General features: G+C 46.4%; 1 protein-coding gene across 1 annotated transcript in view; it reads left to right on the forward strand.

Moving 5' to 3' along the window:
- The window catches only part of LOC122548761 (cadherin-2-like), a 184,848-nt gene that overhangs the window by 136,016 nt on the left and 34,084 nt on the right, over positions 1-14,748 (forward strand). The window contains exons 9-10 of the mRNA XM_087985884.1: positions 1-96; positions 10,287-10,540. The exon at positions 1-96 is cut by the window's left edge and continues 90 nt beyond it. Of these exons, the coding sequence (XP_087842010.1) occupies positions 1-96; positions 10,287-10,540 (350 nt within the window). The remainder of the gene's footprint in view (positions 97-10,286; positions 10,541-14,748) is intronic.

Genomic DNA, 14,748 nt, shown 5'->3' on the forward strand with positions numbered 1-14,748 from the left:
AATGCAGTTTATAAGATAACTGGTGGAGACCCTTCAGGACACTTTGCTGTACCAACTGACCCCATCAGTAATGACGGCCTGGTAACAGTTGTCAAGGTTAGTAGTGTCGGAATGCCACAGATAATTGTTCCACTGGTGTGCCCTCGTTGCCAAATCCGGCATTCGGTCACTAAATGTTTTCAAGCCGCTTTTATTAAAAATGGTGTTGGTGATGGAAATCCCTGGATAATTTGATAACCCCAAGGGGAATCCCAAGTTGATCTCCTTATGGAGCTTGATGAGCGCGATGGTAACACACCTGTCCAGCTGGAACTCATCACCTGAGCCCTTTATACATGTAAAACTAAAAGCCAAGCACCCTCTTGTGGTGCACTCTCCATTAACCGAGAGAGCCAGGTTCAAACCCCAACCCTGCTTCAAAGGTGTGTATTAATAGGTTAATTAGAAAAATAGGTTAAATAAAAAGCATTATTTTTAAAAATTATATTAAAAAGCAAAGAGCCCTCTTGTGGTGTAGTGGAAGTGTCCCTACATCTGAGCCAGGGGCCTGGGTTCGAGTCCCACCTGCTCCAGAGGGGTGTATTAACACCTCTGAACAAATGGTTTAAGAAAATAGGTGAAATGATAATATTTATTTTGATAAAAGCAGGGGCTCTCTTGCAGTACAGAGGTAGTGTCTATCCCTGGACCTGGAGGCCCGGGTCCAAGTGCCACCTACTCCAGAGAACTATAAACCAGTGAGCCTGACCTCGGTGGGCAAGTTGTTGGAGGGAATCCTGAGGGACAGGATGTACATGTATTTGGAAAGGCAAGGACTGATTCGGGATAGTCAACATGGCTTTGTTCGTGGGAAATCATGTCTCACAAACTTGATTGAGTTTTTTGAAGACGTAACAAAGGGGATTGATGAGGGCAGAGCGGTAGATGTGATCTATATGGACTTCAGTAAGGCGTTCGACAAGGTTCCCCATGGGAGACTGATTAGCAAGGTTAGATCTCACGGAATACAGGGAGAACTAACCATTTGGATACAGAACTGGCTCAAAGGTAGAAGGTGGAGGGTTGTTTTTCAGACTGGAGGCCTGTGAACAGTGGAGTGCCACAAGGATCGGTGCTGGGTCCTCTACTTTTTGTCATTTACATGAATGATTTGGATGTGAGCATAAGAGGTACAGTTAGTAAGTTTGCAGATGACACCAAAATTGGAGGTGTAGTGGACAGCGAAGAGGGTTACCTCAGATTACAACAGGATCGTGACCAGATGGGCCAATGGGCTGAGAAGTGGCAGATGGAGTTGAATTCAGATAAATGCGAGGTGCTGCATTTTGGGAAAGCAAATCTTAGCAGGACTTATACACTTAATGGTAAGGTCCGAGGGAGTGTTACTGAACAAAGAGACCTTGGAGTGCAGGTTCATAGCTCCTTGAAAGTGGAGTTGCAGGTAGATAGGATAGTGAAGAAGGAGTTTGGTATGCTTTCCTTTATTGGTCAGAGTATTGAGTACAGCAGTTGGGAGGTCAAGTTGAGGCTGTACAGGACATTGGTTAGGCCACTGTTGGAATATTGTGCGCAATTCTGGTCTCCTTCCTAACGGAAAGATGTTGTGAAACTTGAAAGGGTTCAGAAAAGATTTACAAGGATGTTGCCAGGGTTGGAGAATCTGAGCTACAGGGAGAGGCTGAACAGGCTGGGGCTGTTTTCCCTGGAGCGCGGAGGCTGAGGGGTGACCTTATAGAGGTTTACAAAATTATGAGGGGCATGGATAGCTTAAATAGACAAAGTCTTTTCTCTGGGGTCGGGGAGTCCAGAACTAGAGGGCATAGGTTTCGGGTGAGAGGGGAAAGATATAAAAGAGACCTAAGGGGCAACTTTTTCACACAGAAGGCGGTGCATGTGTGGAATGAGCTGCCAGAGGAAGTGGTGGAGGCTGGTACAATTACAACATTTAAGAGGCATCTGGATGGGTATATGAATAGGAAGGGTTTGGAGGGATATGGGCCGGGTGCTGGCAGGTGGGACTAGATTGGGTTGGGATATCTGGTCGGTTTGGACGAAAGGGTCTGTTTCTCTGCTGTACATCTCTATGACTCGATATGTAATAACATCTGTGAACAGGTTGATTAGAAAAATAGGTCGGAGAAATTTATTTTTGTTTTAAGGATTAGACTGCCTCCAATATCAGTATACCTTTTCTTGGTTAAGGGACCCAAAACTGATCATCATATTCTAGGTATGGTCTGATAACTAGCCTTAGCTAGTTTTAGTAAAACCTCCCTAACCATTTCCTTTGAAATAAACATTCTATTGCCCTTCCCCATTAGCCACTGACCTTTGCTAGTATTTTCTGGTTCATCAAATCCCTCTGTGCTGCAGCTTTCCACATTTTTCTCCATTTAAATAATATTCAGCTTCTCTGTTCTTCCTGCTAAAGTGCATGATCACACATCACCCACGTTATACTCCATCTCCCAAGTATTGTTTGCCCACTCAGTTAACCTGATTACAGTCACTTTCCTGTCATCCTCAGCACTTGCCTTTCCACCTATTTTTGTATCACCCACCAAGTTGCCGACAGTAGTTTCACTTCTGCCAATGTTAAGTTGCTGTCGCCCATTTATTCTTTCACTCTATTTTTGAATGAGGAGGTTACATTGTCCTCCTCCCCACAACCACCCTGTCAAGGAGCCTCAGGATTTTGTATCTTTCAACTTTTTCTTGCTCTTTTGAACTCTGTCACTATGAGCTGTGCCTGTCCCACACTGCACTTACTGCACCTCGCCTTATATCTAATCCACACCCCACCGTCCCGTGGCCAAACATTTCAACTCCCCCTCCTACTCTGCCAAGGACATGCGAGTCCTGGGCCGCCTCCATCGCCATGCCCTCACCACCCAACGCCTGGAGGAAGAACGCCTCATCTTCCATCTCGGGATGCTCCAACCCCAGGGCATCAATGTGGCCTTCAGCAGTTTCCTCATTCCCCCCCCACCTTACCCCAGTTCCAGCCTTCCAGCTCAGCACCGTCCTCATGACCTGTCCCACCTGTCAATCTTCCTACCCACCTATCCGCTTCACCCTCATATCACCTGCATCCCCACCTCCATCCACCTATTACACTCTCGGCTACCATCCCCCTAGACCCACCACCCCCCTCCCATTTATCTCTCCACCCCCGAGGCTCCCAGCCTCATTCCTGATGAAGGGCTTTTGCCCAAAACATCTATATTCCTGTTCCTTGGGCGTTGCCTGACCTGCTGTGCTTTTCCAGCACCACTCTAATCTTGACTCTAATCTCCAGCATCTGCAGTATCCACTTCTGCATAGTCCACACTCCGTCCACTCCAAACCCTGAAAGAGGTGATGGCCTAGTGGTATTATCGCTAGACTGTTAATCCAGAGACCTCAGTAATGTTCTGGGGACCTGGGTTCAAATCCTGCCTCAGCAAACGGTAGAATTTGAATTCAACCAAAAGAAAATCCACTATCAATTGTTGGGAAAACCCATCTGGGTCACTTTAGGGAAGGAAAGTGCTATCCTTACCCAGTCTGGCCTACATGTGACTCCAGACCCACAGCAATGTGGTTGACTCTCAACTGTCCTTTGGGCAATTAGGGATGGTCGGTAAATGCTGACCGAGAGAGCAACACCCACATCCCATCAATGAATAGAGGAAAAAATAGTGTATTAGTAATGTTGGGCAAGTTAAACCTGGTAGATGTGGTGCCAACCAAGCGGGCTGCTTTATCCAGGATGGTGTTGAGCTTCTTGAGTATTGTTGGAGCTGCCCACATTCAGGCAAGTGGGGAGTATTCCATCACACTCCTGACTTGTGGATGGTGAACAGACTTTGCAATAATTGTTTTTTTTAAAAAAATCTGTAATGGTACTTTAGTGAAATTCGAAATTGAGTTGTATAATTCATGCAAATGATGATTAAGTGTAAGCTGTGAGGCTGGTAATCTTTTTCAAAGTATTCAATTAGTTCAGTTAATGAGTGAAATTAATACAGTAGATGCATGTAGTGGAAGGCATAATGGGCTCAAATTAACTGGTCAGTTTTCTACTTTCTTGACTGGAATCATGCTGTGTTCCAAATTTTCTGCTCATGTTTACAGATGGGAGACCTTTCCAAAGCAATTTGTTGGATTTTTAATCCTTTTAGGATTTGAGACACTCTGGTGCATGGTGGAACAACCCTTGTGCCATTATTGGCTTTTTAAAACAAAAATCAAATCAAAATTGTAACAAGTTTATTGCAGTTACATTTTTGTCCTTTGCAAAGCAGAGTATGTTGTAAGTTGTTAAGTTGGTGTGTGTGGTGATGTGAACAAGGTTAGATTTCTTCAGCATTTCAGGGTAGCTACAGAAAAGAGACTAATCAGCCCGTTGTTTCCAAACTGGCGAGTTGCAAGAGTGACTCAGCTCATCCTATTGCCTTCCTTTCTCCTGCAATTCTTCTTTTACGTTCAGGATTCACAGGATGAGGGTGAATTCCACCATCTGCCGTAGCAGGATTTGAACCCAGGTCCCCACAATATTACCAGGGTATCTGGATTAATAGTTTGACATTATTATCACTGGGTATCACTTTGCAAAACCGCATTCTCAGACAGGACATTCCTCCACCTGTTACCTCTGCTTCTTTTGCCAACGAGCGTCAAATGGTACCTCTTGCTCTCGCACTGTCTCGGGCTCTTTCGGGCTCTCTCGCACACTCTCGTTTGCTCGCTGTCACACTCTCATGCGCGCTCTCGCTCGCTCGCGCTCTCTCTCTCTCTCTCTCTCTCTCGCTCGCGCTCTCTCTCTCTCTCTCTCTCTCTCGCTTGCGCTCATGCATGCACGCGCTCTCTCCTCCACCTCTGTCTCTCCCTGTCTCTATCTCTGTCACTCTCTCTGTCTCCACTACATATTTCTCATGCCCCTGACCTCCCTCAACCCTCACTACCTCCTTCCCTCACTTGCGGCCCCTCTCCCCCTCCCTGTCCTTTCCCCCTTCTCCCTCGTCCCCCCTCTAACCCCCCCCCCCTCTCTCTTCCCCCTCTAACCCCCCCCCACCCCCCACCACCATCTCCCTCACTCTAACCTTGTCGGTCTCTCAGGGGGAACAAATCCACATCACCAATCCATTCACACCAAAACTCCCTGAAGCTCAAAACTATTCTCTGAATTCACTTGACTCCTTGGCCTAAGACCATCAGCAATAGGAGCATGAGTAGGCTGTTCAGCCCCTTGAGCCTGTTCCACAATTCAATAAGATCATGCCTGATCCGAAATTCCTCACATCTGCTTTCGTGCCCTTTCCCTTGCTTCCTCTGACTGATAAGCATCTAAACATCTGGACTCTGCACCCCCCCGCTCTCTGTTGCAAGAAGTTTCAAAGACACACAACCTTCTGAAAGAGAAAAGAAAGGTTCCCCATCTCCATTTTTATTTGGACACTGTGCCCTCTGGCCCTAGACTCTCCCTTGGAGGGGGAGAATCCTGTCTGCATTTACCCTGTCCACCACCTTAGGACTGTTACAATGAGGTCACCTCTCATTCTTCTGAACTCCAGTGTGGTAGATTCCTAACTGGTTTAACCATTGCCCATAAGTCAGTCCCTCAGCAATCATCCTGGTGAACCTGCGCTGTCCTGCCTCCAATGAAACAATGTCTTTCCTTAAATTAGGGGACCAAATCTGCTCACAGTCCTCCAGATGTCATCTCCCTGGCACCTTGTACAGTTACAGTAAGATTTCCCTACTCTTACACTCCAACCCCCTTGGAATAAGGACTGACATTCTTATCTATTAGATTGCAAGACAATTACTTTATTACTTACTTACCTGAATGTATACACAAACAGGGACAATGATGTTAAATCATATGTTTCATTCAGAATTTAGACCATCAGTGTGGTCGCTTTAAAAAAACAGACTTGACCATATTTGAGACAAAAGCAGAAAATGCTGGAGGAACTAAGCAGGGTCTGGCAGCATCTGTGGAAAGAGAGAAGTTAATGTTTTGAAGTTCTCTGCGTTCTCTGTATACCAGACCTGCTGAGTTTCTCCTGCCCTTTTCTGCTTTTAAGACCATAAGACATAGGAGTGGAAGTAAGGCCATTCGGCCCATCGAGTCCACTCCGCCATTCAATCATGGCTGATGGGCATTTCAACTCCACTTACCCACATTCTCCCCGTAGCCCTTAATTCCTTGTGACATCATTTATTTCAGTTCTCCTTTGCCTTCAGCTCCTTGACTTGTTTCAGTAATATTTGAGGTTTTGTATCAGAGTGTGGAGGGAGTGAGACTCCTCCCAAGCTGTTCTGAAATTTATCGTGACACGTGATCCATTCAAATTTCCGCAGAAAACATGAGTCGTTTTTCATTCTTTAAAAGGCTGGTGCAAATGCTTTGTATGTAATTGTAAAATGTGCCCTTCCCCCCCCCTGCCAAAAAAATTAACTGGAACAGGAAGAGGCCATTCGGCCCCTCAAGCCTCAATTCAGTTAGACCTTGGCTGTTCTTTATGTAATGTACACAAAGCCTTGCTTCTGTTATCCTTAATACTGAACAGAAAGGGTTCCGTGGTCTGGACTCCCCTAAACCCTTTCCAAGTCAGAGGAGGGAGTTTCTCCCCTCTAACTATCCAGTTTGATTGCCTTTAATCATCTAAAACATCTTAATTAGTCTGCTCTTTATTCTTTTAAACCCAGCAGTCTATGCAAATTGTGCTCCTACCTTTGATCACAGAACAATGTTCCTCTCTCTGTGACAGAGGCCTGTAGCCAGTGGACTTTGTAAATTCAGTTTGTTTTCAGGTGGATGTTGTAATAATCCACAGTAGAGGATTGATGAGTTAATCCATTGATCAAGGTATAAATATTAGCCAGAACACCTGCCCCTGCTCTGGAGGCTAGTATAGGATCTACAATATTCACCTGAGATTTGAGAAGTGACTTCATTGAGGTTTATAAAATCATTGAGGGGCATGGATAAGGTGAACAGCAAAGGTCTTTTCCCCAGGGTGGGGGAGTTCAAAACTAGAGGGCATCAGTTTAAGGTGAGAGGAGAAAGATTTAAAAGGGACCTGAGGGGGCAACGTTTTCACACAGGCTGGTTTGTGTGCAGAATAAACTGCCAGAGGAAGTGATGGATGCAGGTGCAGTTACAACATTTAAAAGACATTTTGTTCATTACGTGAGTAGAAACAGTTTGGAGGGATATGGGCCAAATGCAGGCAGGTGGAACTAGTTTAGTTTGAGATTATGGTCGGCATAGACTGGTTGGGCCGAAGGGTCTGTTTCCATGCTGTATGACTCTGAAATTGTTGGAATAGGCCTCTGTCCCATCAAAGAGTTGACCGTGCTTTCAGTTTGTGTCTGAATCTTTCAGAGAATCTGCACAGCAAAGAAAGAGGCTATTCCGACCATCAGGTCCACGTTGACCCTTCGAGGAGCATCCCACCAAGATCCAACCTATCCCTATAATCCTGCCTTTCCCTGGGATACTCCTCCTAGTCTGCATGACCCTGAACACCATGGGCAACTTAGCATTGCCAACCCATCCTAAGCTGCATATCTTTGGTCTGTGGGAGGAAACCAGAGGAAACCCACGCAGACTGAGAACGTGCAAACTTCACACAGACAGTCGCCCGAGGGTGGACATTTTGCAGTGCTATTTGAAACTGCGTCAGTCTGACCCAGTCTTGCCCAGTGCAGATAATCCGATTGCTGTCATGTTGGTACTGTGCAACCTTTGTTCGCAACTTCAAAGACTCTGGACACCCCTCCCAACCCCTGGCAGATAACGGCGCGCAGGCTAACGTGGGAATACCGAGACCCGGGAATGGGAGTGGACTCTTCCGAGCTTCATTGCTGCTCCAACTTCGCATCAAATCCCAGCTGGCCTGGTTTTGGCCTTCGCCTCACCTTCCTATCCAGTTCCCCCTCCACCCCCACCCAAACTAACCTTTGACCCCCTTGTCTCTCAAAAATTGATCTCCTCCAGCCTAGAATGTGTTAATGACCCAACCTCGAGAGGATTCCCCAGAGTGGGGAAAAAAAAATTCTCCTCCCCTTTATATTTAAAAAAAAGTATAAAGTTCCTCCTCATCCATGTCATAAATGGACAAGTGCTTCTTAAAGCTGTGTCCTGTAGTTCTAGACTGCCCCCACTAGAGGCAGCATCCACCTGGTAGTCATCCCGTCAAGTCCCTTTAGGATTTTACACTTTTCCATAAGATCACCTCTCGTTCCCTGAAACTCCACTGGGTGTAGTCCCGAGCTTGCAAACCTATCCTGATTACGTAAGCCTTTTATCCCAGCAATGAGTCAAGCAACCTTTCACTGGGATGCTTCTAACATAATTAAACAGTTTTTTCAAATAAGACCACCAAAACAGGACACAGTGCTCCAGATGTGTCCTTACCAAGGCCCCGATCGACTGCAGCCAAACCTCCCTATCTTTGCATTGCATTCCAGTTGCTATAAGTGCTCATATTTTGTGTGTTCCTAATCAACTAACTTAGTGTGATTCATGTTAATGACACCCAGATCACTGTGTACCTCAGAGTTTTTTAATCTCCCTGTCTTTTCTCTAATTAGTATATGGTTTTGTCTGATCATCTAGCCCAAAATCGACCACACTGTAGTGAATCTTCCAAATGTTTGCCCACTCACTTAACCTGGCTTCATCCTTTGATAGATTCTTCTGTGTTACAACTTACTTTCCAACTTACCTTGGTGTCATCGCCAAGTTTAGCTTCCAGATATTCAGCCCCCATTTCTAAACCCTTGGTTGTGGACAGCTGCGGTGCCAACATTGTTGTTGAAGCACTCCCATTAGTTGCAGCTTGCCAATCTGACAAGGATTTTTACTCTCTCTTTCCTATGCTCTAACCTTTATCTCTGCTCCTATATTACCCTCCCCCCCCCCCCCCCCACAATGTGATGGAGATTTTCAATGTGCCACCTTGCCCAGCTCATCCACCTTGGGACCAGTCTCCAGACTGAAGTCCGAAGCTAAAGTCTGCTTGGAGGCACTCCACATCAAACAGGGTCAGTTAGAATTGTACTCGCTGGAGTTTCGAAGAATGGAGGAGGATTGGCAAAGGGACCTGTAACATTCCAACAGGACCAGACCAGTTAGATGCAGGGAGGATGGTCCTGATGGCGGGGGAGCAACCAGAGGGATGTAGTTTTAAGAATAAGTGGGAAATCTTTTAGGACTGAGGTGAGGAGCAACATATTCCCCCAGAGAGTGGGGAGTCTGTAGAATTCACTACCATAAAAAGTAGTTGAGGACAGAACATTGATTTTTTTTTCCCCAAGAAGGAGGTGGACATAGATCTTGTGGCTAAAGGGATCAAGGGATATGGAGACGTGGCTTGGGGTATTGAACTCGATGGTGACCCATGATCAAATTGAGTGCGGAATGGCCTACTCCTGCTCCTATCTTCTATTGGCCAGGAATCTGTTCTCCTCCTACCAGGGCACTGGGAGCTTTGCCAATCGAACTGCCTGCTCGGTTGTTTAATGACCACACCTCCTTTCATCTTCAAGTCCTGGAGTGGGTCCTGAAACCCGCAACTTCTGGCTTGGCCCCAGGCAGCCTCCCCACTGAACCATGCGGTTTCCACGTGGGATCTTGCTGTGCACGAGTTGGCTGCAGCACTTCCTACGGCACATGTGTGCACATGCATGTTCTCATACTCGCTCAATCTGCCACACAAGCGCACACATATGCAAATAGGCGCATACACGCACGTGTGTGTATACACACCATGCTCTCCCACAGGCTCTCACAAGTGCACGTGCACACATGCATATGCACACACATGAACACAGACCAGCCTGTGCCCGCACACATGCTGAAAAGTAAACGGTTGCCTGTGGAGCATTTTGGATGTAGTTGTGAAAAGAGCTTTGTAAAGTTGTCCGGCACAACGTTAGAAATTAAAAGGCGTTATTTTGAAGGTCTTACAAAGGGAAAGTCGGACATTTTTTACAAAAAGAAAGACACTGGCAAATGCCATTGTTCCCATGCAGGATTGTGTGGGAGAATGGATGCAGCCCTCTTGGGACCTGATAGAGGTCAGGCATTAAAGGTGACCCACTCAATATTTAATGTGCAACGTGAATGCTGTAAGAGGTTAATTATGTCCTGGAGGATGGTTGTATTTTTGTCACTGTTCTCTATTTTATTTTAAGAAAATGCAAGCACACTAAATAAAAACATTGTTTTCATGTAGACTTGCATGTTTTGCACATTTTGAAGTCTGTTTTTCTCTCTCCCTCCCTCGCAGCCTATTGACTATGAAACCAGCAGAGCCTTTGTACTAACAGTCATTGCTGTAAATCAGGAGCCTCTGACAAAAGGCATTCAGCTCCCTCCTCAATCGACAGCCACTGTCTCCATTACCGTTATTGATCTCAATGAGAGTCCGTATTTTGTTCCAAACCCCAAGCTGATCAGGCAGGAAGAGGGCCTACCTGCAGGCAAAGTGCTCACCGTCTTCACAGCTGAGGACCCTGACCGGTACATGCAGCAGACGATCAGGTATAGTAACCCACTCTGATTCACGCTCGCGCGCACACACTGATTTGGAGATGCCAGTGTTGGACTGGGGTGTACAAGTTTAACGTCACACACACTGTATCACTGAGTCCAGAGGCTTCACCCTCTGCTCACTGTCCCTATCCGGAAAACCCTTTACGTCGAACATCGAACGTTACAGCGCAGTAAAGGCCCTTCAGCCCTTGATGTTCCACCGACCTTTGGAACCAATCTGAAGCCCATCTAACCAACACTATTCCATTATCATCCATATCCCTATCCAATGACCATTTAAATGCCCTGAAAGTTGGCACGTCTACTACTATTGCAGGCAGTGCGTTCCATACCCCTACTACTGAGTAAAGAAACTACCTCTGACATCTATCCTATATCTATCACCCCTCAATTTATAGCTATGTCCCCTTGTGCTAGCCATCACCAACTGAGGAAAAAGACTCTCATTGCCCACCCTGTCTAACCCTCTGATTATCTTAGATGTTGGGCCACCTTGCAACCTTCTCCCTAATGAAAGCAGCTTCAAGTCCCTCAGCCTCTCCTTGTAAGACCTTTCCTCCAGACCAGGCAACATCCGAGTAAATCTCCTCTGAACCCTTTCCAAAGCTTCCACCTCCTTCCTATATTGCGGTGACCAGAACTGTACACGGTGCTCCATGTGTGGCCGCACCAGAGTTTTGTACAGCTGCAGCATGACCTCATGGTTCCGTGATCCCTCTACCAATAAAAGCCAACACACCGTACGCCTTCTTAACAACCCTATCAACCTGAGTGGCAACGTTCAGGGATCTATGTACATGGACACAGAGATCTCTGCTCATCTACAGTACCAAGAGATTGTTAATTGTGGCTGCTATCATGATATCACACTTGCCTCTCTTGTACAAACATAGAAAATATAAGTAGGCTATTCAGCCCTTCAAGCCTGCTCCGCCATTCAAACTGATCGTCCAACTCAGTCCTCTGTTCCCATTTTCTCCCCCATATGCTTTGATCCCTTTAGCCCTAAGAACTGTACCTAACTCCTCCTTGAAAACATTCAATGTTTTGGCCTCAACCACTTCCTGTGGCAGAGAATCCCACAGGCTCCGCACTCTCTGGCTGAAGACATTTCTCCCCATCTCAGTCAGAAATGGTCCATCCCGTTTCCTTAGACTGTGACCCCCTGGTCCTGGTCATCACTTTCTCCACCTTCCTCATTTCCCCTCCCCCCCACCTTATCTCAGTCCCAACCCTCAGACTCAACACCGCCTTCTTGACCTGCAATCTTCTTCCCGACCTCTCCGCCCCCAAACGCTCTCCGGCCTATCACCCTCACCTTAACTTCCTTTCACCTATCGTATTCCCAAGTCCCTCCTCCCTACCTTTTATCTTAGCCTGCTTGGCATACCCTCCTCATTCCTGAAGAAGGGCTTATGACCGAAACGTCGATTCTCCTGCTGCGCTTTTCCAGCAACACATTTTTCAGCTCTGATCTCCAGCATCTGCAGTCCTCACTTTCTCCTGGTCATCAGGAACAAGAGGAAACAAGCTTTCCACGTCTCCCCTGTCAAGACCCCTAAGAATCATTAAATGCTTCAATAGAGACTCATCTTCAGTTTCTTTAATTCTGAAGAAGATTCATATCAGACTTGAAACATTAACTATGCTTCTCTCTCCATTTGCCTTGTGTCTGTATGTGGGTTTTCTGGCGTAATTCTCGTCACCCACTTTTCAAAGGATTCTGTTTCTTTCCACAGTACTTTTATTTATTGCCCCAAGTTTACAAGGCCAGGGGGAAACTGGGTAGGACGTATCCTCAGAGGAACTGTGTTCCCCTTGTTAGCATCTTGAGTCTTCTTTCATCCTTCCATCTACACAACGTTACTTCTGTCTCCCTCTGTCCCCTGTTTGACTCTCTCTGTAAAACACAATTCGCCTTGACTCCTTTCTGCATCTTTTCTCAATTACCTCAATCTGTCTCGAATAAAAAGAAACTACTGTGGTGGCTGGAGAGCCGAAATGAAGCATTGCCAACTCTGTAGGATTGTAGAGCAAGGAAAAACTGAGTTAACGGTTTGTGTCCAGGTGTCTGAGCCTCTTTCTTTTGGGGAGCAGGCTCCATCACTATTTTATTTCTGGACCGTTATTTTCTCAGTCAGTTATTTTCCCTCTAATCCTCCCCTGGGTTTGGTCTCCTCACTGCCACCAGCAGCTGTGATCTTCCGGATCCTTCCCTAACTATTGCTGGCGACCATATTGGGTGACGGATAAGTTGCTGTCACTTTTCTACTGGTGGAACTTCTCCGATGACCGACCATCGATCAAAATCCGAGCCGTACATGACGGCCGGCTAGATTCATCCAGTCAATTTCCTCCTCGGTCATCCATTTGAATAGCAAAGCAAGCTCAGTGGGCTGAATGGCTGACTTTTGCCTCCAGGTCTTGTGGTCTCACTCCCAGTGTAGGTGGGACTGTCCTGAGAGGAGAGATTGAAGAAACCGGTCTTGTGTTCCCCCCAGAATTTTGAGGAATTTGAGGTGACGTTCATGAAACATATAAAAGTGGTAGAGGAGGTGCTGGATGTGGAAAGGAGAGTCTCCCCTGGGTAGCCGGAGTTTGTGATGGTGGGGGTGTGTGGGGGTCTTGAACCAGTGAATGCAGCCTCAGAGTCAGGGTTAGGCCGCTGAAGACTGAGATGAACAGGGCTGGTGAATCTCTACCCGAGAAGCTATTGAGGAGTTGAGTATACTCAAGATCGAGGTTGAGAGATTCCAGCATAGGACAGTACAGCACAGGAACAGGCCCTTCAGCCCACCATGTCTGTGCCAACCATGATGCCATTCTAAACTAATCCCACCTGCCTGCATGTCTACGCCTGTTCGTGTGTCGATAAACATTGCTATTGTATCTGTTTACACCACTTCCCCTGGTACTATGTTTCCAACACGTACGACCCTCTGTGTGAAAGGACTTGCCTTGCCCGTCTTTAAACATCTTTAAATCTCTGACATTAAACCCATGCCCCCTATTATTTGCCATTTCCACCCTGAGAGAATGACTCCTGACTATCCAGCCTGTCCACGCCTCTCCTAATTTTAAAAACTTTAATCAGGTCGCACCATCTCCTGCAGAAACCATCCTCGTTTGTCCAACCTCTCCTTATTGCTAATACACTCCAATCCAGGCCATATACTGGTTAATCTCTTTTGCACCCTTTCCAAAGCCTCCGCATCCTCCCTCTAGTGTGGCGACCAGAAATGCACCCAATTTATTTATTGCCCCAAGTTTACAAGGCCATGGGGATGTATCCTCAGAGTAACTGTGTTCCTCTTGTTAGCATCTTGTGTTTTCTCTCATCCTTCCACCTACACAACGTTACTTCTGTCTCCCTCTGTCCCCTGTTGGACTCTCTCTGTCAAACACAATTCGCCTTGACTCCTTTCTGCATCTTTTTTTTTTGGTGATTTCTTTTAACTCTCTCAGAAGGCAGCAAATATTTTTAAGATGAATAGACAGATTCTTGATATCCAAGGGGCGCGAAAGACAATCGGGGATAGACCTAATGGGCTGAATGGCCTACTTTTGCTCCTCTGCCTTATGGTCTTATTCCCCGTGATGATGGGATTGTCCGAAGGGGTAGGAAGCACTTCTGCACACACAGGGTGGTAGAGGTTTGGAACTCATCCACAAATGTCAGTTGATTCTCCATCAGTTCATTTGAAATCAGATTTTTGTTAAGCAAAGGTAGCAAGAGATATGGGCCAAAGGCAGGTGTATGGAGTTAGGTCACAGATCAACCATGATCTCATTGAATGGTGGAACAGGCTCTCAACGGGCTGAATGGCCTACTCCAGTGGCTAATTCAAATGATTACATTTTTCATAAGACATAGGAGCAGAAATTAAGCCATTCAGCCCATCAAGTCTGCTCTATCATTCAATCATGGCTGATAAGGTTCTCAACCCCATTCTCCCACTTGCTCCCTGTGACATTAGACTAGATTCCCTACAGTGTGGAACTAGGCCCTTCAGCCCAACAAGTCCACACCAACCCTCTGAAGAGTAACCCACCCAGACCCATTTCCCTCCAACTAATGTACCTAACACTACGGGCAATTTAGCGTGGCCAATTCACCTGACCTGCACATCTTTGGACTATGGGAGGAAACCGGAGCACCCGGAGGAAACCCACGCAGACACTGGGAGAATGTGCAA

This window comes from Chiloscyllium plagiosum, unplaced genomic scaffold, assembly GCF_037043375.1.
Source record: "Chiloscyllium plagiosum isolate Xiang-an unplaced genomic scaffold, Cpla_swu_hap1 HiC_scaffold_4, whole genome shotgun sequence".
Lineage (NCBI taxonomy): Eukaryota > Metazoa > Chordata > Chondrichthyes > Orectolobiformes > Hemiscylliidae > Chiloscyllium > Chiloscyllium plagiosum.